Raw genomic sequence first — 24,213 nt, 5'->3', positions numbered from 1 at the left:
AAGAGAGCTTTCTGCCACCGTGGGAATATTCTAGATCTGCGGTGTCCTGTGTGGTAGCCAGCAGCCCCGTGTGGCTGTCAAGCCCACGAAATGTCGCCACCGTGACCGCGAACTAAATGTTTAATTTCCTTTACACTCTTAAGGTAAATCTTTTTTATTTAAAACTTTCACATTCCTCCTTGTCCCCATTTTTTCCCATTTGTTTATTGCAGTAAAATATACATAACACAACCTACCATCTCAGCCATTTCGAAGTGTACGATTCAGCGACAGTAAGTGCGTTTGCATAGTTGTGCAACCTTCACCCCCATCCTTCTCCAGAACTTGTAGCATCTTGCAGAACTGAAACTCTGCACCCACTAAACAATAACTCCCGGTTTCTCCTCCCCTGCCCCCAGTCCCTGGCAGCTGCCATTCTACTTCCTGTCTCTCCGTCATAAGTGGCATCAGATGGTATCTTTGTCTTTTTGTCACTGGCTCACTTCACCTAGCTTAAGGTCATCCATGCCGTTGCGTGTATCAGAATTTCCTCCCTGAATGCTATTCCATTGTAAATAGACACCACATTTGGCTTATCCATTCATCTGTTGATGGACACTTGGGTTGTTTCTACCTTTTGGCTCTTGTGAATAGTGTTGCTGTGATCGTGGGTGTATAAATCTGTCTTCAAGACCCTGCTTTCAATTCTTTTGTGTATATATCCAGAAGTGGACTTGCTGGGTCATATGCTAATTCTATTTTTAATTTTTTGAGGAACCGCCGAAGTGTTTTTCGCAGCAGCTGCAACATTTTACATTTCCACTAACTAACAGAGCACCAGGGTTCCAGTTTCTCCAGGTCCTCGGCAAGACTTGTTAATTTTTGGTTTTTTGATAGTAGCCCTTCTAGTGGGGGTGGGGCGGCATCTGTGGTTTTGATTGCATTTCCCTAATGATTGGTGGTGTGGATCATCTTTTCCTGTGCTTATGGCCATTTGTATATCTCCTTTGGACAAATAACTACTCAAGTCATTTGCCCTAATTTCATTTCATTAGCTTGAACTTAAATGCGCGTAGTCACACATGGCTAGTGGCTTCCGTATTGGACAGCGCAGGTCAGTATGCCCCTGACCTCCCAGAACTGGATTATTTTGCAGTAAATCACAGACATTTGATCACTTCACCCCTATGTATTTTAGGATGTATTACTAAAAGGTAAGAACTCTAAAGGAAAAAAAGCAGAAAAACAAAAACACTATGCCATTGTTATACCTAGAATCTTAATCACAATTTCTTAGTATCATCAGATATCCAGACAGCATTCAAATTCTGTCTTTCCACTCTCAGTGGGTTCATTTGTGTCTTTCAAGGCTCCCTCTGTCTGCCGGGTTGAGAGCTGCAGGCTCCTGGGTAGCCCTGTGCATGAGTGGGTAGGGGGCACATATCACGGGTTGTGTGTGGCCCATGGTTTCCCATTCACCACTCTATTTAGCCTCGTTTATCTCACCTGACAAATGGGGTAACAACAGGGGTTTGGAAGGACCCAAGGAGACCTGGTAGCTGGCAGTTTAAGTCGGACCACGTGCATAATCAAATGATATGTAAACCCTTCCATATGGTAACTCCATTTTTAGTTTTTTAAGGAGCCTCCATGCTGTTCTCCATATTGGCTGCACCAATTTCCATTCCCACCAACAGTGCAGGAAGGTTCCCCTTTCTCCACACTGTCTCCAGCATTTATTATCTGTAGACTTTTTGATGATGGCATTCTGACTGGTGTGAGGTGATACCTCATTGTAGTTTTGATTTGCATTTCTCTGCTAATTAGCAATGTTGAGCATCTTTTCATGTGCCTGTTGACCATTTGTATGTCTTCTTTGGAGAAATGACTATTCAGGTGTTCTGCCCACTTTTTGATTGGGTTGTTTGTTTTGTTGTTATTGAGTTGTATGAGCTGTCTGTATATTTTGGAAATTAAGCCCTTGTCAGTCACATCATTTGCAAGTATCTTCTCCCAGGCTATAGGTTGTCTTTTCCTTTTGTTTCTGGTTTCCTTTACTGTGCAAAAGCATATAAGTTTGATTAGGTCCCATTTGTTTATTTTTGCTTTCATTTCTATTGCCTTGGGTGTAAACCCTTCAAAATGTGCTCAAGGGCCAAATGTGACAAAAGGCACCAGGTGGAAAAGCTGGGGCCTGGGGACTTTTGTCCAACCTGACTGTGCTGTGGCCAGAAAGCTTTGGGAGTTGGCCCACTAGGTAAGATTCACAATGGCAGCTAAAATGATTGTGTAACAGTATCTATCGCTTACAGAATACTTTACTACACCAGAGGATTAAAGGCCTAAGAGCCTCTCCACTGCCATACGTGAAAATAAGGACTATGATTGTGCCCATTTTACAGATGAGGGCACTGAAGCCTAGAGCGGTGAAGTCACTTGCCCGACTTCAGCCCATGTGTGGGGAAGTGGAGATTTGAACTGCTGACTCCAACCCCAAACTGTAACCCCATGCTGGGCCTCTTGGCATCAACCTGATAGGCGACATAGATGCCAACCCTGGCACCTGAACAGGGGACCCATCTCAGAGGAACCCCGGACCTGCTGATCATTGACGAATGGTTTTCTTTTTATTATGGAAACTTTCGAGAAGATGTACATTAACTAGAACGGTGTACTGAGCCCCCAGGTAGCCATCATCCAGCTCTAACAGTTACCAACATTTGCCATGTCTGTTAGCTCTCCTCCCCCACTACAACTCTATGCTGATTATTTATTTTGTACAGTTTTGGTTTGTTTTTTTGTTTTTTTGTTTTTTTTTTTGCGGTACGCGGGCCTCTCACTGTTGTGGCCTCTCCCGTTGCAGAGCACAGGCTCCGGACGCGCAGGCTCAGCGGCCATGGCTCACAGGCCTAGGCGCTCCGTGGTATGTGGGATCTTCCCGGACCGGGGCACGAACCCGCATCCCGTGCATCAACAGGCGGACTGTCAACCACTGCGCCACCAGGGAAGCCCTGTTTTGTACAGTTTTTTAAAGGTAAAATTAACATGGTTGAATTGATATGTGTTGACATACAGAAACCTGAGCTGTGAATTTTTAAACCCCCATGTAACAGACACCCCATCACCATGCAGAACCTTGCCCTCTCCCCGGAAAGTCCCCCTCGTCCATTGCTCTGCTGTTACCATCTGAATGAAAACACATGGATAACAGATTCTCACAGGCTGGAGCCTCCCACTGGACATTCACCCGCAGATCCCCTTTGGAGAGCCCTGTTCAGGAGACACCCACCTCCTGGCTCTACTTCTGGTCCGATGTTTACAGAACTTGGGCCACACCCAAAACTTGGGGCATGGAGGAGGGGGGAACCCACATGGAGCTGGCGGCGCTCCCAAAGCCACCTTGGGCGCTTGTGATCACCCTGGTCCAGGGCAGTGCACCTGGAATCTAGATGGGCCAGGATCCCGTGTTCCAGGGTCTTGTGACAGATGCTTTCTAGATCTTTCCAGGGCCTGGGGCTCTCCATAAAAAGGAGAAGCAGCTCTCGTTCCTGCTCTCTCTTCCATCTGCTCGCTTTATCACTTTTTTGGATCTGAGCTATCCCAGGCATTCACAAAATGCTAACAAAGGCTGTCACCCAGCTTCGTCTTATCTTGACCCTGTGGCGTGTTGGCTTCACATTTAAAAGAGAAACAATATGAGGAGAGGACCGTCTGTGGGATAGTGGTTAAGGGCGGGGACTCTGGAGTCAGCCGACCTTGGCTCAGACCCCAGCCTGACCACTGACCACTGGAGGGATATAGGGCGTATGGCTCACCGTTCTGAGCCTCGCCTTCCTCATCTGTGGAATGGGGCTGCGAAAAGCACCTGCTTCATAGGGATTCAAAGACGGTGAACAGGCTGATACGTGCAGAGTACTTCAAACCAGCAGCCATCATCATCGTCATCACAGCCACCATCATTACTGTCATCAGGTCAATCCTTGTTATTCGTGGATTCCATATTTGTGAATCTGCCTATTTGCTAACATTGTTAACCCCCAAATCAGTACTCACGGCGCTTTCCTGGTCACTTGCAGACGTGTGCAGAGCCGTGAGTCTATCTTGAGTCTCCCGATGCACGTGCTACCAGCTGAGGTTGAACGCGGCGACCCTCTGCCTCTCTGTTCAGCTCGAGAGCTATAAAGAAGCATCCTCTTTAGCGCCCTGTTGTTTTGCACTTTTGTGCTTTTTGTGGGTGGTTTTGCTGTTAAACCCGGCCCCTCCCGTGTAGGGCTGAAGGGCCGCCCACTGTCCATAAGCACAGGAAGGCTGCGATGTGCTCTGGAGAGATCGCGCGTGTGAGGTGACCTGCCCTCAGGCATGAGTTACAGCGCTGTGGGCCTTGAGCTCGGTGTGAGCGAATCAACCGTTTATGTTAAACAGGGTGTCTTTATTGTTTTTTTAAATTATTTTTAAAATAACTTTATTTATTTATTTATTATTTATGGCTGAGTTGGGTCTTCGTTGCTGTGCGCGGGATTTCTCTAGTTGCGACGAGCAGGGGCTACTCTCGTGGTGCGCGGGCTTCTCATTGCGGTGGCTTCTCCTGTTGCGGAGCACGGGCTCTAGGCGCGCAGGCTCAGTAGTTGTAGCGCACGGGCTCTGTTGCTCCACGGCATGCGGGATCTTCCCGGACCAGGGCTCAAACCCGTGTCCCCTGCATTGGCAGGCAGACTCTCAACCACTGCGCCACCAGGGAAGTCCCAAACAAGGTGTCTTTAAACAGAAACACACATAAACCAAGGGGATATATTGATGGGTTGATGAGAATGGGACCAGAGGCTGGCAGGAAGCTAACCCTGTCTTTCCCCAGGGGCTGCGGCTCAGCGGCCATAATCGCAAATTCACGGTGACCTTATAGGACATAAGCACCTCAGATGATGAGACCTGACTGTATTTTGCTAGATTGAAGTGCTGATGGATTATATCATATAATGTTATATACTATTGCATGATGTGTGTGTGTGTGATTATATATATATATATATATATATATATATATATATGTACACACACTGTATGTAGATATAGTGCAGTGTGTCTGCATATATATATGTGATAATGTACAGTGTTGTTTCCTCTGGGGTTTTTTTGTTTGTTTTTTTGTTTTTCTGCGGTATGCGGGCCTCCCACTGTTGTGGCCTCTCCCCTTGCAGAGCACAGGCTCCGGATGCGCAGGCTCAGCGGCCATGGCTCACGGGCCCAGCCGTTCCACGGCATGTGGGATCTTCCCAGACCAGGGCACGAACCCACGTGCCCTGCATCGGCAGGCGGACTCTCAACCACTGCACCACCAGGGAAGCCCCTTTCCTGTGGTTTTAAACTTGTATTTGACCTCTCGTCTCTCTGGCTACATCTTTCTCCTTTTCACTGACTGTCTCACTCACAGCCTCTCTCTCATTCTCTCTCCACAGCTGGCCCCCAAAAGGACCCTCCCCACATCCCCAGCTGGGGGCCCTGCGTAGAGCTGGAGTGGACGCCCCCTCCTTCCCTTCATGATTCGTTTGTAGCGCAGGTAACCAGCCAAGCATCCCGCTCTTTCCCGGAGGGGCCGTGGTCTCCCGTCCACCTCCCCGGAAGGGACGTTCCTTCTTGGAAGAGCCTGGCTCAGCCACATCCTTCAGCCCCGCCCTCTCCAGCCTGGGCCCCCTGGGTCATTCGGGCCATTCCCCCCCAACCTCCATGCCATCTGCAGGCAGGATCTCCCTCCCCCCTTTCCGTCTTCTCCAGATTCTCTGCAGATCCTGCCTTGTCATTCCCTGGCCAGGCCTTGCCCACCTTAGGCTGGTTGGGAAGGGCAGGGGCTCGTAGGCCACAGAGCTGGTGACATGGGAAGACAGTGGGTGTGGGCGGAGATATGAAGCCAGAGAGAGTGTGTTATCTTGCCGCACGGATGCAGCAAGAGCCTTGGAAGGGCCTCTCTGGGGACAGTCCCCGGGGCCAGCTCTAGAGGCGAGCGTGATGGGTGTGTGAGGCTCCGGGGCCATGTGTTTCTGTTCTAGACTGGGCTTGTTAACCCAGGGCCCGTGAAGTGTGTACGTGTGTGCATACGTGTGTGTGTGTGTGTCCCATGACACACTTCCCCCTGGGAAAGAACGTGTAACATTTCTGGCCCACATGCATGTTTCTGGCAAGAGGGTCCTTTGTTTTCATCAGACTCTCCAGGGTACTTACTGTTCAGAGAAGCCCCTGAACTAACCATGTGGGTTCCCTCCCTGAGATTCTTTACGTCACAGAGCCGTCGAGGGTAATAGGGGCTGTAGTGGTGATCAGGAAGTTCAGAGAATGCTATTGGGGGTTAGGGGTGGTGACCCAGCTGGGTGGGGGCACGACAGTCACCATGTCCTCAGTGAGTTCGGGACCATCCCCCTCCCCCTACCAAGAAGAAAAAGAGAGGGTAACAACTCCATGGCCCTGGACTGGGATTGTGTATGATTTCTCATCGTGTTCTGTCTGCATGGTTGGGAGGGAAGGATGCGTGGGCTGATGGAAGGATAGGCGGATGGGGACTTCCCTGGCGGTCCAGTGGTTAGGACTCAGTGCTTTCCCTGCCCGGGCCCGGGTTCAGTCCCTGATCGGAGAACTGAGATCCCGCAAGCCTCTCAGTGCGGCCCAAAACAGTAAAAAGGAGGAGCGGATGGAAGGACGGGTCACTTTGTGTGTTTGGAAGACAAGAAAGATGGGCGGTTGGGTGGAAGTTTGTAAAGATGGGTGCATGGAAGCTTGGTAGGATGTCTGGAGCAGTGGTGGTTGGCGCGGGGGTGGATGGGCAAACAGAGAACTTGTTTTCTCACTTGTAAACTGGAGCACACGGCATCCCTTTCCCATGGGGGCTGAACAAGCTAACATTTGTGAAACGCTTGGGACAGTGCCTGGCACATGGTAAGCAGGAGCCAAATGTTAGCCGTCCTCATCCTCATCATTCTGACAGGCTCGGCCCGGCTCTGGCGGTTCCTCTGACTCAGAGCGCCTGCCCTCCTGGCCCCTCTCCCTCTCTGTTCCCTTCCTTGAGAACCATGCTGCATGTGTCTTCCAGGGGGACCCAGAGCCTGGGCCCCTTCATGCCGCCTCCCCTCCCTCCCTCCTTCACCCAGTCACGTGTAGGACAGGAGCACAGGCTTGGGGCCAGACTTGTGGGTTCAGGGCTGGCTCTGCCACCTGCTAGCTGGGAGACAGAGAACCATGGTCTCAGCTCTTCCTTTTACTCATCTGCAAAGCGGGGGTGGCAGGACCCACCTCGAGGGATACTGTGGGGATTAAATGAGATACATGTGTGTGAAGCACTTAGCACGGGGCCTGCATGTGATCAGGACTCAGTCTGGGTTGATGTCATCACCATCGTCATCAGATGCTGGGGAGAGAGAGGGAGGAGGAAAAGGCAGCTGTCTGTCTCTGATCAGGAGGCTCTGGTACGGAGGGCACCTGCCCCACCCCTACCCATGCCCCTAGACTTAAGGGGACAGAAACCCTGACCCCTCCAGGGGTCTTGGCCCCAGGGAATGGTCCTTGCAGGGAGGGTCCTGGCACGCTGCCGACATCTAACTTGTCTCCCTTGCCCTCTTCCCGCCCCGCCCCGTCCAGTGGCGATGGATGATGAGGATGGGAGATGCTTACTAGACGTGATTTGGTGAGTAATGGGCTCCCCTCCCCACCCCACCCTCCCCCACCCTCTCCCTCCCCTCCCCTGTCCCTCATCTCCTCAAATGTCTCTCCCCTTCTCTCTTTCAGTGACCCTCAGGCCCTCGATGACTTCTTACATGGATCTGAGAAGGTGAGTGCTGGGGCAGGGAGAAGCATCCCCAGGGCAGGGGCCTGTGGAATTGGGAGCTGAGAGACACTCCCCGCTGATTCAGTAGACATCTGCCCCTTGCCTTCCATGAGCCAGGCCCCAGGGTTATGGCAGAGAGTGAAAGAGATGGCAAATCCCTGCCCTCACTCCATACACATTTCCTTGGTAAACAAAGCAACCGAGAGCTAATAAAGGTGATGGTGGAAAGCACCATGCAGAGCAGCATAAGAAATAATAATGTCACTTGCACAACAAAAGAGGTTTAAAAGAAAATGAATGGGAGGCGGAAGCAGGGGCTTCTTCTCTAGCTGGTGTGAACCTGAAGGATCAAAGGGAGGTGCCCAAGGCGCTCTGGGCAGGGGAAGGACAGGTAGGAAGCTTGGAAAGTTTGAGAAAGAAGGCCAGTGGGGCCGGAATGAAGGGGAAACTAGAAGGTGGTAAGACTGGAGTGGACAAAAATCACCAGGTCATGAAGGGCTTGGAGGACTTGATCGAGGAGTTCAGACTTTATTCTGAATGTGACAGGCAGTTCTGACGGGTTATTAAGCAGGAGAATGCCACATTCCGTTTGCCCTCCAGAGAATGGAACAAAGTGGGGGAGAGTGGATGTCTGTTGAGCCATGAGGAGCTGTATCAGTCACCTACAGCTGCATAACAAGTTATCCCATCACTTAGTGACTTAAAACAACATTTGTTAGAGCCCTCAGTTTCTGAGGGTCAGGAACTGGGGGAGTGCTTAGCTGGGTGTCTAGCTCAGTGTCTCCCCTGAGTAGCAATCAGGATGTTGCCTGGAGCCACTGTCATCTGAGGGCTTGTCTGGGGCTGGAGGATGTGCCTCCACAGTGACTCACTGCCGTGGCAGTTGGCTGGAGGCCTCAGCTCCTCACCATGTGGGCCTCCCCCTAGGATTGCTTGAGTGTCCTCACAGCATGGCAGCTGGTTCCCCCAGAGCAAGTGACCCAAGGGAGAGAGCCAGGAGGAAGCTCAGTGCCTTTTATGACCTAGTCTCCAAAGTCGCACACTGTCACTTCCGTCACACTGCATTTACTAGAAGCGCGTCACTAAGCCCGCCCACACTCACAGCGAGGGGACGGAGCTCAGCTCCTTGAGAGGGGATGTATCAAATCATCTGTGGAGCGGAGGCGAGTGCGGAGCAGAAGTTGGTGGCCTGGGCCCCAGGGCAGGCACGGGAGGAGGTACCAGACGCTGGCTCTGGGATCTGTCTGGGAGGCAGGATCACTAGACTTGCTGGTGGCTTAGACGGTGAGGAAGAAAGAGCATCCAGAATGCCTCCTGGACTTGACCTGAGCAGCTGAGTGGGTGGTGGTACCGTTCTCTGAGACTGGGAGTTCGAGGTGGATGCCAGAAGTCCAAGGGCGGCTATTGGGTATACCAGTCTGGGGTTCTGGAAAAAGATCAGCTGGACAGAGAAACTGGGGAGGCTTGGCTGTGGACAGCCATTCATTGGGCGCTTAGGGCCTGTTGTAGACATTGCCTATGTCTGCAGGAACGAGACAGGTCCCTGTGCTCCCAGACACGGGAACACACGCACGTTAGGCGCCCGGGTGGCAGGGCGTGCCGGGTGCTTGGGCTGGGCAGTGGAAGGAGTGACTTAGTAGGAAGGGACGGACAGTTGTCGGGAGGAGGTGACAAATGCGACAGGCCCTGCCAGATGTGTTACCAAAGACGTTTGAGCAAAGCCACGGAGGCAGTATTCTAGAGTTCAAGGCAGGCATGTCAGGAGAGGCTCGGACTCAGTGCTGGAGTTGCCTCGCATTTTAATCTTGCAGCCAAGCCCCTTTCTTTGGGGCGACTTTTCTGGAGGCGGAGTTTCCTGTACCCCTCGAATCTCCCCCCGCAACCCCCCCACCTCGTCTTTGTCTTTTTGTCCCATGTAACCCTCAATTGGTTTTTGTTCTAGAGGTGGGCCGGCCCACTGCCCAGCTGACCTTTGACCTTGGGTGGGGGCGGGTCTTGGTGCAGCTTGACAGTGATGAGCTCCTGGATAATCCCGGGGAGGTCCAAAGTGCCTTCTATGAAGGTCCTGGGGTAAGTGGCCCGGGGGCTCGGGGAAGGCCGTCGGCTCCAGGCATCACCCAAGTCGCCTGTGGTGGCAGCCAGTGGGGGAGGGGAGAAGGGGGTCACACTCGTCCCCTGAGGCACTTTGCCGGGAGGGGGGCAGGGGGCAGTCACTGAGGAGCAGTGTGGGGTGGAGGTGAGGCCGGAGCTGCTGGACCCCCAGCTGTGCCCTCCGGGCCCCTCAGAGAAGGAGGTGTGGTCCTGAGTCCCTGGCCTTGGAGGGCAGCTGCTACAGAGCTGGAACAGAGGCAGAGGCTGGCTCTGGAGTTCACAGTGGGCAGGGCGGGGGCGCTGGAGGGTCCTGTCCCGGCCCAGCCATGGGTGGGGTGTGTGACCTGGGGGAAGGGGATCGACTGTTGTGGACCTCAGTCTCCACCTGGAAGATGAAGGCAGGGGTGATGAGCAAAGCCCAGAGCGGGGAACACAGTGGACTTTTATTGAGCACCTACTGTGTGCCGGGCCCATTACTCAGTGCCAGTCGTCCCTCCCTCTTCTTCCTCTTCTGTGGCCTCTCCCCTCCCCGCTTCGCTCCCCATCCCTCCCCTTCCTTTTTCCTCCTCCCCCCTCTTCTCTCTCCCTCCCACTCCCCCCTCCTCCGTCTTCATTAACATAACTATCAGTTACCAAATACCTATCATATGCCAGGCCCTTTACAGTAATTTTCATTTAGTCCTCACAACAACCACAGTAACATTCCAAATAATTTATCTGGCATAATATAAATGACTCAATCCAGAACCCAACAAATACACATTGTGTTCATGTTATTACATTTACGGACCAGTAACAATGTGCATTATTCTTACCCGTGCCATCCTCTTAATGCCCATAACGTCCCTGGTCAGGTTCTCGGCACCTCCTGTACGTGACGTCAGTGAACGTCACGACTGTCCTAGGAGGCGGGTTTGGTTATGGCCATTTAGCGGTTAGGAACTCAGAACTGCCTGGTCCTTGGTTGGGGGCTGAGTCGGAGCCCCATCCTGCCAGGCACTGCCCTCCACTCAGCAGCAGGGTAACCCGTTTCCCCGGTCTGGGAGGCAAGGAGGGAGCAGTGCCCACCTCACTGAGCTGTTATTAACGACAACATGGACAGTAATAATGACGGTAACAACGATAGATGATGTTTCTCGTGTGCCAGCCAAGAGCCACGTACTGCTCTGAGCCCTCCACTAGGATTAACTCAGAATCTTTCAAACTACAGGTGTTGTTATTTTTTTTTAATTTTTATTTATTTTATTTATTTATTTTTGGCTGCGTTGGGTCTTCATTGCTGTGCGTGGGCTTTCTCTAGTTGCGGCGAGTGGGGGCTACTCTTCGTTGCAGTGCGCGGGCTTCTCGTTGCAGTGGCTTCTCTTGTTGCAGAGCATGGGCTCTAGGCATGCGGGCTTCAGTAGTTGTGGCTTGCGGGCGCTAGAGCACAGGCTCACTAGTGGCGCATGGGCTTAGTTGCTCCGCGGCATGTGGGATCTTCCCGGACCAGGGCTCAAACCCGTGTCCCCTGCATTGGCAGGCAATTCTTAACCACTGTGCCACCAGGGAAGCCCCCGAACTACAGGTTTTGATCCATCGCCTGGTCAAGTATCAGTGGGTTTTCCATGCCCTTGGCATAATTATTACTTGTGGAATATTTGCTCTAAAATGCATGTATAGATTACACACTCGTGTCCTGGATTGCCATCCCGGAAAGCATTTAAGAAACATCAGGTTCGGGACTTCCTTGGTGGTGCAGTGGTTGGGAGTCTGCCTGCCGATGCAGGGCCCTGGTCTGGGAAGATCCCACATGTCGCAGAGCAACTAGGCCCGTGAGCCACAACTACTGAGCCTGGGCGTCTGGAGCTTGTGCTCCGCAACGAGAGGCCGTGACGGTGAGAGGTCCGCGCACCGCGATGAAGAGTGGCCCCTGCTCGCCGCAACTAAAGAAAGCAATCGCACAGAAACGAAGACCCAACACAGCAAAACAACAACAACAACAAAAAGTTAAAGGGCATTAAAAACAAACCAACCAGATATATGTGGGTAGGCATTTTCCATCCCAGTTACAGAATGAGAAAACTGAGACTCAAACAGGGAAAATGACTTGCCCAAGGTGGCAAAGAAGGAAGAAGAGCCAGGCTGTAGATTCTGGTTCATCTGATGCCAGAGTCCTTTCCCCAACCACAGTGCCCAACTCAATTTCCTCCTCTGCTCCTTCTCCCTCCCCGTCTTTTCAGATGGACTGAACTGAAACCTGGCCCTTCTGTGAAGCCTCCTGACACCACCGTTTGCCCTGCTCCCCTAGCCAGTCCCTCCGAAGGCAGCACACAGTTACAGACACAATCACGCCTTTAAGCCATCAATCCTCTGAGGTGTCCCTCTTCCTCATCTCAGTTAATAGCATCTACTCAGTTGCTCAAACCCCAACCTGCCCTGCCAACCTCCATCTGTCCTTTTCCTTACCAGCTCTCCCTGTGACGTGTGACCCATCAGCAAGTCTGAATCTACTTCTAACCTGATCCCTAATCCTTGCGCTTCTGGCCTCTTCACTGCTACTCCAGCCCAGGCCACCATCTCTGCTGAGAGCCTTCCAGCTACTCTCCAGGATTCCCGTCTTGCCGCCCACGGCCCCCACACAGCAGCTAGAGCTTTGCACAGCCTCCCCTGGTTCCCACGGCAGAGTCTGTGCTTTGCCGCACCGTGGCCTGGAAGTGGGTCTCAGCCTCAGCAGCCTCCTCACTGTGGCTTCCCACCCCCGCGCCATCCACCTGCCAGCGTCTGCCACTCCCTGTCACTCCCTCGGACTTGGCCCCCTGCTGTACTTTCCTCATGTCGCTTTGTGTTGCACACAAGGTCTGACTCCCCAGTGGCCGTTTCTGCTTCCTCTTCTTTTCCTGGCAAATGGGATTCCAGTTTGGATCGTGCGACAACAAATTTGAGGGAGCACACTGGTTCTCCCCACTCCTGGAACTGGGGGGAACACAACTTACGCTTTTGTCCTGGAGAGAAATCTTGAGGGTCCGGGATAACGGTGGCCACTTCCCTTTCCACTGCCACGGATCAGTTTAGAAAGAGCACGGGCTACAGTTCTGGCCGAGGACACGTGAGGGGCGTTCTGTTGGGCGCTGCTACAAGCCTTCCTCACTTTTAAAAAGGGGAACAAGGAAGGGAGGGAGCTGTTCTCTGCCCTGCACCCTCCGAAGGTTTGGGTGCTCCGCGTACAAGAGGGGATTCTTGCTGCTGCTGCTGCAGCCGACTTGCAGACGCTGGCCACTGCTGGCAGGCCTTGACTTCACCGTGGAGCCACTGGCACCACCACGTGTCCTGAGAGCTTAAACCTACGCTGACTTCTCTGTTGTTATGGCCCAAGGCATACGCACTATAGATATCTAAACTCACCTTTTTGCTGCTTTATCACTGCTACCTTCCCGCTCCTAAACTGTAAGCTCTGTGACGGGAGGGGCCTGTCCCTCCATCACTATGTCCCCATCACGTGGACTGGGCATTGTCTGGCACAGCTACAGCAGGTGCTTGATAAATGCTGGCTGCATTCATGTATGAGGGTCCTCCAGGGCAGGGACTCAGTCACTGTGGCTTCTGGAAGCGGCAGGGGCTCAAAAGCCTTCGCTGGATCAACAGGCAGGGAAGCCAGAAGACAGCTTCTTAAGAAACAAATTTAATAATATATACAAGGGAAAACGTACAGAAACAACAAAGGAGACGCAACAGGGCTGGAGGTGCCCATCCCAACTAGCTGCCCACGCAGAAGGCCGATGCCAGCCCCTAGCTCGCCCTCCTCCTCCTACACTTGGAAGGGCTGCACGGGCCACCTTGCCCTGGCGGTAGGATCCACGTGGTCCTGAAGCCGGTGCCACTTCATGTGGGCATTCCGACCCTTGATCTTGCCAAACACCCTGAGGAGGCACCAGAGGACACAGGGGTCAGAGCAGGGGGAGGTGGGTAGCCCTGAGGGGGGCACCCCAGAGGGCTGAGGGCAGGCGGTGTGGGAGCATCCAGGGAAAGGGCGGTACCTCTCACACTCCCGGCAGGGAAAGAAGCCCTGGCCCTTGCTGCTCCCCGGCAGCTCAGGGGTCCGCTTCGAGCCGGTGTTTGGGCTGGAGTTGGGGATGGACTCCCTCCTGTAACTCTCAGTAGTCCTCTGTAATTCGGGGGTTGGGCGGTGGCTGGGTTTCCTCCGAGGGCTACGAGTGACCTGCAGAGGGGGCAGAGGTGATGAAAGGGTGCTGACCGCCCCGCCGCCCTTCTAAGGGAGAAGCAGGTGTCCAGAGCGTCCAGACGTCGCGGGGTGCACCCCCCATCGCCAGCCAGCTTGGATGAGCACCGGGCATCCAGATCCGTGAACTCCTGAAGCCCTATCCCGAGACCCTCTACCTTCGCTTCTGTCCTGTCTGCTTCACCCAGCTCTCTCTTGACCCTCTTTTCCGGCATTGGGGCTCGGCCGCAGTCAAAATCGATCATTATTTTCTGCGTGTAGTAGTACTCGACACACTGGGCTACTGTTTTTGTCTGGACCTAGTGGAGGAAGACAGAAGCCGGCTAAGGACAGTGCCTCAGGAGCAGCAGTGAGGATGGCCTTGACGCCCTAAATCCCCTCCCCATGGGGCCAGCCGCCACTTTTTGAAAGCCCTCCTGAAACGTCTCTCCCCTACGGCTTGGTATGCTCCTCTGCTACGGGGGACAGAGAATCACAAAGTCCTCCTGGGGATGAAGGAGTTCAGAGAGAAGCCACCAGAGTCAACACCATCTAAGCTCTGCACGCTCTGAGCAACAAGGCTGGCCCAGGAAGGCTTCTCTCCAGGAAAACGCACACAAAGGTACACACGAGGACGCTCACTGTGACATCATGTGGAGCCACATGTCTACCGACAGGGACTAATTAAAGCAGAGTGTCCTTACGTGGTGGATACCTCATAGCCTTATGCGACAGCTAGGCAGAGCCCTCCAGAAAACTGAAGAGGGAGGAATACTTCCCAACTCAGTCCATAAGTTCAACATTTCTCTGACACCAAAGCCAGACAAAGATATTACAAGGAAAGAAGGCTACAGAGCAATGTCCCTCATGAACATGGATGAAAATTTTTAAACAAAACTTTAACGAACAGAATCCAACAATATATATATGTATATGTATGTATGTATATATATATATATATATATATATATATATATATATATAAAGGACAATATACCATGACTAAGTGGAGCTCATCCCAGAAACGTGAGGTTGGTTTAACAATCGAAAATCAATGTAATTCATCATATTAAACTTAGAAAAGAGAAATCATATGAGCATCTTGATAGGTGCAGAAAAAGCATTTGATACAATCCAATGTCCATTCCTGATGGAAACTCTCAGCACAATAGGAATAGAAGGAACTTCTCTTCAACCTGGTCAATGATACCTACAAAATCCCTACAGCTAATGGTGGAGCGGTTTCCCCTCAAATATCATGGACAAGACAAGGATTTCCACTCTCACCACTTCTACTCAATACTGTACTGGTGGTTCTAGAGTGCAAAAAGGCAAGAAAAAAAGTAAAGGCATCCAGGTTGGAAAGGAAGAAATAAAAGTGTCTTTATTTGCAGATGATATGACTGTCTATGTAGAAAATTCAGTGGAATCCACAAAAACGTTACCAAAACTAGTAAGTTAGTTTGGCAACATTTCAGAACACAAGATCAATATAAAAATCAATTTTATTTCTATACATACTAGCAACAAACCATTGGAAACTGAAATAAAAAAGAACTCTATAACATCATAAAAAACACAAGTACTGGGCTTCCCTGGTGGCGCAGTGGTTGAGAGTCCGCCTGCCGATGCAAGGGACACGAGTTCGTGCAATGGTCCTGGAGGGATGCCACGTGCCATGGAGTGGCGGGGCCCGTGAGCCATGGCCGCTGGGCCTGCGCGTCCGGAGCCTGTGCTCCGCGGCGGGAGAGGCCACAATGGTGAGAGGCCCGCATACCGCAAAAAAAAAAAAAACCAAAAACAAAACAGAAAAATACCAAGCGCTTAGGAATAAATCTCACAAAAAGTATGCAACAACTGTACACTAAAAACTTCAAAACATTGCTGAAAAATTAAAGATTGAAATAGATATACCCTGTTCACGAGTCAGAAGACTCAATATTGTTAAGGTAACAACTTTCCCCAGTTGACGTAGAGAGTCAAAAACAGTACCAATCAAGTTCCTAGCAGGAATTTTTATTTTGAAATTGACAAGTTATTTCTAAAATTCATAGGGAATTAAAAAGGATCTACAATACAAAAAATAACTTTGAAAAAGAATAACAAAGTTGAAGGGCTAACATTTTCTAATTTCAAGACTTAGAATAAAGCTATAGTAATAAAGACAGTATGGGAATAGCTTAATAAAAGACAAACAGATCAATGGAACAGAATACAGGGTCCAGAAATAGATGCATATATATATGGCCAACTGATATTTAACAAAGGTACAAAAGCAACTGAGTGGAGAAAGTATGGTCTTTCCAACAAAAGTTCTTGGAATAAATATCCATATGCAAAAATGAACTCACCTCGCACCCCATACAAATATAAACTTAAAATGGATCATAAATCTAGAAATAAAACCTAAAACTATAAAACCTCCAGAAGAAAACATAGGGGAAAATCTTTGTGACTTTGGATTAGGCAAAGATTTCTTAGATACAACACGAAAAGCACAGACTATAAAAGAGAAACTAGTAAGTTATGCTTAAGCAAAATTTAAAACTTTTCCTCAAAAGACACTGTTAGAAGACTGACAAATGGCATATTGGGAGAAAATATTTCCAAAGCATATATCTGGATAAAGGACTGGTGTTCAGAAGAAAATAAGAACTCCTACAGCTCAATAAAAACACAGACACTCCAATAAAAACAGAGGCAAAAGATATGAACAGACAGCTCACCAGAGAAGGTGCACATATAGCAAAAAAACACAAAGATGCTCAGCATCATTAGTCATTAGGAAAATGGAGTCAGAGGCTACTGTACACTCATTAGAATGGCTAAAATTAAAGAGACTTAGCATACCAAGTGTCGACGAGGGTGTGGAGCAACTGGACCTTTCATAACCGGCTGGTGGGAATGGGAAGTGGGAGAGCCACTTTGGAAAACAGTTTGGCAGTTTCTTAAAAAGTTAAACATACATCTACTATAAGTTACCCTCATTCCCCTCCTAGGTATTTATAATCCCAACCCCGTGTCCGCAAAAAAAAAAAAAAAAAAAAAACCCGTACATGTCCGTACAAAGACTTGTATGTAAATGTGCAGAGCAGCTTTATCTGTAGTCATCAGTAACTGGAAACCACCAACAGGTGGATGATTAAATGAACGGTGGTCCGTCCACACAGTGGTATACTCCTCAACAGTAAAGGGATGAACTATGGGTACACACGACAACAGAGATGACTCTCAAAATCATTAGGTTGAGTGTAAGAAGCCAGACAAAGCAGATCACATGCTATATGATTATTCCATTTATATAAACCTCTAGAAAATGCAAACTCATTTAGAGTGACAGAAAGTAGACAAGAGTTGACTAGGGACCCGGGTGGCAGGAAGGAAGGGTTGCAAAGGGGCAGGAGGGAACTTTTGGGGGTGACAGATATTCTCATTATCTTGATCATGGTGGTGGTCTTACAAGTGTATAAATATGTCAAAAACATTAAATCTTACACTTTGATTATGTGCAATTTTGCGTACATCAAGTTAAAAAAAGCAAACTAATCAGCAGGATATTAAGTATATGATGTCATCCTTTTTTGAGAAAGTGCATATAGGTGTGTAAAATCCGTATGGGCAGTAAATACCTATCAGGTTATCAATCAGACGTAGGATTGTGGGGAGGGGCCTGGAGGGCTTTATTTTGAACATGAGATTCATTTCTGTACCGTTTCAGGTTGTTCCAAGCAATGGCATTGTAGTTGTCAACTGTTCACAGCATGAGCAGAGTATCGCCCCTGACAGGCCCTGCAGTTCTAGCGCCTCGGCTGTGTGAAGGAGCCTTGTCTACACCAGCCTGCCATGTTCGCCTTACCATCTTGTGTATCAAGTAGAAGTCCTTCTTGTAGGCACAGAACGCCTTCTTAAAGAGCCTCTTCTCCATGGAGGTCCAGATGTCCGAACCTATTGGAGAAACAGCCAAGAGGAGGAAGGCTGTTTCTCCTTCTGGGACCACAGCCACGGCTGAAGTGCAGACTCCCCTCCTTTTTCAGGCCACCGAGCACCACTTATATGCCAAGATTTCTGCTAAGCCTCTTACTTGCTTTATCTCACACAATCCTCACAAAAACCTTAGCAGGTAGGGGCTATTACCATACCCACTTGACAGGTGCAGCAACTTGAGGCTTCCTCTGGTTAAGAGACTTGCCAAGGGCAGGCGTGGGCCCCTGGTTGCCTGACTCCAACGCTGGAGTGCTCAACTGGGAAACCTGAGCCCACCCCAACCTGGCACCCCCCTTTGGCCAGGAAGAGCCCACGAGGGAACCAGTGGAAAGGGGAAGGTTGGATCCAACTAGAGAACAGCATCCACTGAGTCCCCCAGAGAGGACGGGCCGTTCTGGGAGGGCAGGTGTAGGCCCCAAGAGAACTCCGGGAGGCACGTGCAGAGCTTGCCATGGAAACTGACTGGCTCGCAGGGGCCTCAGCCAGGCCAAAACCACGCGGGCCGCCACGCTCGTTACCTGTGTAGTGATAGTTGGCGAGAGGGTGAGTCCGTGGCTTCTGGGGTCCTCTCAGTAAGAGGGTCTCCAGGGCAACCTGGAACGACAGGAGTGGTGGGCAACTCTCTGAGGGAGGGAAGGTGAGGTAGAGGCCCGCCTTCATTCTTTCATCCATTCAGAAAATATGTGCAGCCCTCCCTAAAGCCACCCCTACCCCAGGGCGACTCAAAGTGTGGTCGGTCTGTGGACCGGCCACCAGCTGTGAACCACTTGGGACACATTGCCTACAGCACTAAGCGGACTGTTGAGTGCAGCTGACGTTACCTTTTTCATAGCAAGATTTACTTGATGACCAAACAGTGTGTGGACTTATTCTGGCACAAGCTCCTTATTTCTTCAGGGAGCAGCATTTGGAGTGGCACTGCCCCCGCCCTAACCCATGTTATGGTCCTCATAGCACTAATCATTATCTATCACTTTTTAAAAATGTATTTCATGTGCTCACTCTCCTAAAATGTAAGCCCTGCAAAGAGAGGGCATTTGTCTTGCTCAACAGCGTAACCCCGGTCAGGACTCGCTATGCAGTTTGCAGGACCCAGCGCAAAATGGAAACACGGGGCCCTGTGCTCACAAACTATTAAGAATTTCAAGATGGTGGCAGCAGAGCATTAAACCAAGAATGGGCCCCTGAGCTGGCCCCAGCCTGATACCATGACATCACCAGGTATCGGGAGGACCCAGTAAATGTGTGCTGATTACTCTGCTGAGCACCCACCACGTGCCAGCCACTGCCTCTCAGCTTGAGAAATAGCACCATGTAGCCCTGACTCTTGGGTCTCCAACTCGGGTGACGTGACTTCCTCTCCCACTACACACAGTTGGACTTCTTCATTTTCTAAACTTCAGGATTGTGAGGAGGGTCCTTGGAGGAGCCAGAGGCATTTCTGTTGCATCAGAGGTTTTCATACACCGTTTTTAATCCAAAAGTTCATGTTCAGTAAATAAACCAGATTAATGCAGGCCCTGAGTTGGTTCTGCTAGGCACTGCCTCCCCAGTGCCGCGCTGACATGAGGTAACGCTGGAGGAACCCTGGTGCTCTGCTGTCACCCCAGATAAATAACTGCTTGAGCCCGTATGTGTGCATTTCCCCTACGTTCAAAAGGACACCACCACTCCCAAAGCGACCAGGGAGAAGGGTGGGTGGCCAGCCTTTGGTTCTCGTGAGCTGCAAAGCCCCAAGTAGAAGGCACGTGTCTTGCGCCTAGAGCCCCTGGCCCTAAGAGAGCAGGGAGCTTCCCACAGCTCCTCTGAGCCCTCCCTCGCCTGCACCGCACCTGGATGTTGCCCTGGGCTTCATGCAGGCAGTGCAGAGCGAGCTCCAGGTTGGTGCCCCCACCCGGCATCACGCTGGAGCAGGCCACGTTGAAGAGCTCAGTCACTGTTTCCAGCAGGCAGCCCGGCAGCGGGAAGGAGAGGAGACACAGAGGGTCAGCAAGTGCCAGAGAGGAAACCTCCCCAACAGCACAGATGGGGCGGGGGGCTCCTGTCACCATCTCCCTCATCTCTCTGCTAAAAGCAGACTGAGGGAAGGGAGGGACAAGGAGGATGGGCAGAAACCCTGCTCCTGGCACCTGCTCTGGATGGCCTGCCCAGCTACTGGGTGAGAGGAGAGGTGGGCCAAGGGACTTCAGCACAGCAAATCCGTCCTGCGCTGAAGGCCAGCTCTGCCCACCCCACCCCCGCCTGGGGATCACTGCTTCTTGGTCAAGGTGAGAACTGGGAGGAGAAAACCCTTGGGGATGGAGGAGGGCCCTCGGGAACCTGGCCCCAAAGTCTCAGCCACCTCTATCCTGTGTTTTCGGGTTGGTCATCACATCTCCCCATGGCTTCCAGACCAGAGTAGCTACATGCTCGTCACTTCCAGCCAGTGATCTGTCCTGGAGCTCTGGGATCTCAGCCTGAAACTGGCTTCCTATGTTGATGTGTCTGAAATGAGGCCACACACACGGACATAGAGACATATGTGTGTGACCAAGATGGGAAATACAAGAGAGATGTGCGGTGAGCCCTGCTCACCAGGGCTGTGGAACCCACCTTTTGGCCATCTCTCAGACACAGGGAGTGCTCATCAGCCCAGTAGACACGCGCAGGTATTCCAGAGACCTCTTGAGGGATACTTCCTTCCTTCCTGCAATTTGCTTTATCGCCAGATTTCTGGCTTCAGGCGTTTGGGGTCTAGGACAGGGGAGGTATGTGCTGATACCTGGCATTCTTCTGTATCCAAGGTAACATCCAAGCTACAAAAGAGTATCTCATTGTGCCATCATCAATTCTATCTAGAACCCCAGGGTGCTGGGCATTCTGTCCCCAGAGATCCAACTATGGTATGTCTGGACAGAAGGAATATTGGGGACATGCCTGGAAAAATCCACCACTTCTCTCCTAGGGAGGCTCTGGATCTAGACCTGACTTTCCCGTGATGAAGGCTCCCTTGGGGAAAACCGACACTGGAATGCAAGGAGGGTAAAAGCATCCCCACATTGCAAGGACCCTCAGGTTCTAAGTCTGTTCCAACTCACGGTTCAGTGCTGATCTTGCTGTTGTCCTTCACCACACTGATGCCAAAAGAGCCGTCCATGTGATCTGGAAAACACCCAAAGAAGAGCCTCAAGAAGACTGGCTACAACTGACCCATGAGGCCCGTTTTGCCTGACTTTCCAGAGCAGCTAAAAGCAGGCTCTTCAAGATTGCATGGTATACACACACTACTGTATATAAAATAGATAATCAACAAGGACCTACTGTATAGCACAGGGAACTATACTCAATGCTCTGTAATAACCTATATGGGAAAAGAATCTAAAAAAGAATAGATATGTGAATATGTATAACAAAATCACTTTGCTGTATACCTGAAACTAACACATTGTAAATCAACTCTAATCCAATGTAAAATTGAAAATGACAAAACAAAGATTGCAGGGTATGGAGTTTCCTCAAAAATTAAAAGTAGAACTACCATATCATGCAGCAAACCCACTTCTGGGTACTCATCCAAAAGAACTGCAGTCAAGACCTCAAAAAGATATCTGAACTCCCATGTTCACTCCAGCACCATTCATAATAGCCAAGATGTGGAAACAACCTAAATGTCCACTGACAGATGAGCACATAAAGGAAATGTGCCATAAACATACAATGAAATACCATTTAGCCTTAAAAGGAAATTCTGCAATATGCAACAACATGGATGACCATTGAGGACATTATACTAAGTGACATAAGCCAGTCACAGAAAGAGAAACACTGCATGACTCCACTTATATAACATATCTAAAGTAGTTGAATTCATATTGATAGAATCAAAGAGTGGAATAGGGGTTACCAGGGGTTGGGGCAGTGGGAAATGGGAGGTTACTAATCAATGGGCATAAAGTTTCAATTAATCAAGCTCTAGAAATCTGCTGTAGAACATTGTACCTATAGTCAACAATACTGTATTGCACACTTCATTCAATATTTGTTAAAAGGGCAGATCACAGATTAACTGTTCACATCACAATAAAATAAAATAAAAAGATTGCATGGAAGGGGGATAAGACTTCTGAAAAACTAGAGTAAGAAACTGGGCAAAACAACAAATTTACTGACAAAAATCATTAAAAAGAGAAGAACAGTAAGCTAAAGTCTCTGCAAGTTGTCCTAAAGGCATACAGCATTTTAAGAAATACTCATTCAAGGAAATCTACTAAATCGTGGGAAGAACAGTGAGAGTCTGTGGCACTGGAGCCATGGCCCACTCCCTTACCCACCTAGCCCCCAGCTCTTTGTAATGGAAGCTCTACCCAGGTAGGTGCAGCCAAGGAGATGGGGACTTCTTCTTCCCCTGGCTCCCATGCTTAAAGAATTAAAGTAAGATAAAATAAAAATTTCTCATCAAAGAGAAAATGCCATCAAGAGATGGAAATTATTTTTTAAAAAGAAACAAATGTGGACTTCACTGGCGGTCCAGTGGTTAAGATTCCACGCTTCCACTGCAGGGGGCACGGGTTTGATACCTAGTCGACGAACTAGGATCCTGCATGCTGTGCGATGCAGCCAAAACAAAACAAAAAAAAAAAAAAGAAGAAGAAGAAGAACCAAATGGAAATAATTCAGGGGTTAAAAAAGTACAATAACCAAAATAAGGCTCAACAGTAGATCTGAGCTCGCAGAAGAAATGATCAGCAAACCTGAAGATAGAACAATGGAGACTATGAAATCTGAAGAAGAGAGAGAAAAAAAATGCAGGAAACTGAAGAGAGCCTCAGAGAAATGTGAGATGTCATTAAATGCAACAATATATATGTAGTGGGAGTACCAGAAAGAGGGGAGAAAGGGACAGAATATTTAAAGTATTAATGGCTGAAAATTTCCCAACGTTGATGAAAAACAATATGTATATCCAGCAAACTCTACAAACTCCAAGAAAGATTAAACACAAAGAGCTCTACATCCAGACATAACATAGGCAAAATGTGGAAAGCAAAAATAAAGATAAGATCTTGAAAGCAAAAAGGGAAAAACAATTTGTTACACACAACGGCACTACAGTAAAATTAACAGCTAACTTCTTAAGAGAAACGATGTAGGTTACAAGGCAATGGCATAATATATTCAAATTACTGAAAGTAAAAGAGTGTTAACCAAGTATCTTATATTCAGCAAATTATCTTGCAAAAATGAAGGTAAAATAAAGACACTCCCAGATAAATAAAAACTGAGGATAACTGTTGCTGGCAGACCTGTCTTACAAGAAATATTGAAGGTGAAATATTATTCAGCCCACAAAAAGGAACAAAGTACTGATACATAGTGCAACGTGGATGAAACCTAAAAACATCATGCTAACTAAAAGAAGGCGTTCATAAAGGACCACATACTGTATGATTCCACCCATATGAAATAGGCAGAATAGCCAAATCGATAGAGACAAAGTAGATTAGTCATTACCCATGGCTGCGGATGGGGAGGATGGAAAGGAGGGACTGCTAATAAGTACAGGGCTTCTTTTGGGGATGATGAAAATTTCTGAAAACTGATGGTAGTGATGGTTGCACAGCTCTGTGAATATACTAAAAACCATTGAATTCTATACTTGAAAGGGATGAACTGTATGGTATGTGAATTATATATCCCTAATAAAAATAGATACTAAAGAAAGTCCTTCAGATTGAAAGCAAATGACATCAGATGGTGAGTTGAATCCAAACCAAAAAAAAAAAAAAAGAAGCGAAGCGCTAGTAAATATGGGTAACTATAAAAATCACTATGATTACATATTTCTTTTCGTTTCTTAATGGCCTTAAATATAACTGCATAAAACAATATGTATTGTGGGCCTGTAACATACAGAGATATAATATATGTGACAGTAACTGCACAAGGAGCACAGCTGCATTGGAGTAAAGGAATACCACCTCAGACAGTAACTCAAATCCACAAGAATAAATGAAGAGATCAGAAATGGTAAAGAAGAAGGTTAATATAACAACCTCTATAAATCATGCTTGCTTTCCTTTATTCTCTCAGTGTTTTTACACGAAATAAAAGTATATAAAGCAAGAAACATGACCAGTAAGGTTATTACTGGGTCTCTCACATATAATAGCAAAAGAGT

General features: G+C 49.2%; 2 protein-coding genes across 2 annotated transcripts in view; one reads left to right on the top strand and one right to left on the bottom strand.

Moving 5' to 3' along the window:
• LOC308605735 (uncharacterized protein) overlaps positions 1 to 19,053 on the top strand; it is a gene marked incomplete at its 5' end in the record, with an annotated part of 67,358 nt that extends 48,305 nt beyond the window's left edge. The window contains 3 exons of the mRNA XM_081216016.1: positions 7,600 to 7,645; positions 7,747 to 7,789; positions 17,791 to 19,053. Coding sequence (XP_081072142.1) covers positions 7,600 to 7,645; positions 7,747 to 7,789; positions 17,791 to 17,889 — 188 coding nt within the window. The 3' untranslated portion in view covers positions 17,890 to 19,053. The remainder of the gene's footprint in view (positions 1 to 7,599; positions 7,646 to 7,746; positions 7,790 to 17,790) is intronic.
• LOC308606515 (zinc finger protein 541-like) lies at positions 13,048 to 16,435 on the bottom strand (the record flags this gene model as incomplete). Its single annotated transcript, XM_081217454.1, has 4 exons — positions 13,048 to 13,773; positions 13,891 to 14,072; positions 14,252 to 14,392; positions 16,424 to 16,435. The coding sequence occupies 4 exons, from the start codon at positions 16,433 to 16,435 to the stop codon at positions 13,662 to 13,664; spliced, it is 447 nt and encodes a 148-aa protein (XP_081073580.1). The 3' UTR covers positions 13,048 to 13,661.
• Positions 19,054 to 24,213: the final 5,160 nt, after the last annotated feature.

The sequence above is a fragment of the Mesoplodon bidens genome, assembly GCF_964165515.1.
Source record: "Mesoplodon bidens genome assembly, chromosome: 18".
In the NCBI taxonomy this organism is placed as follows: Eukaryota; Metazoa; Chordata; class Mammalia; order Artiodactyla; family Ziphiidae; genus Mesoplodon; species Mesoplodon bidens.
Note: the sequence above shows the minus strand (reverse complement) of the source record. Positions and strands in the feature narration are given on the sequence as shown.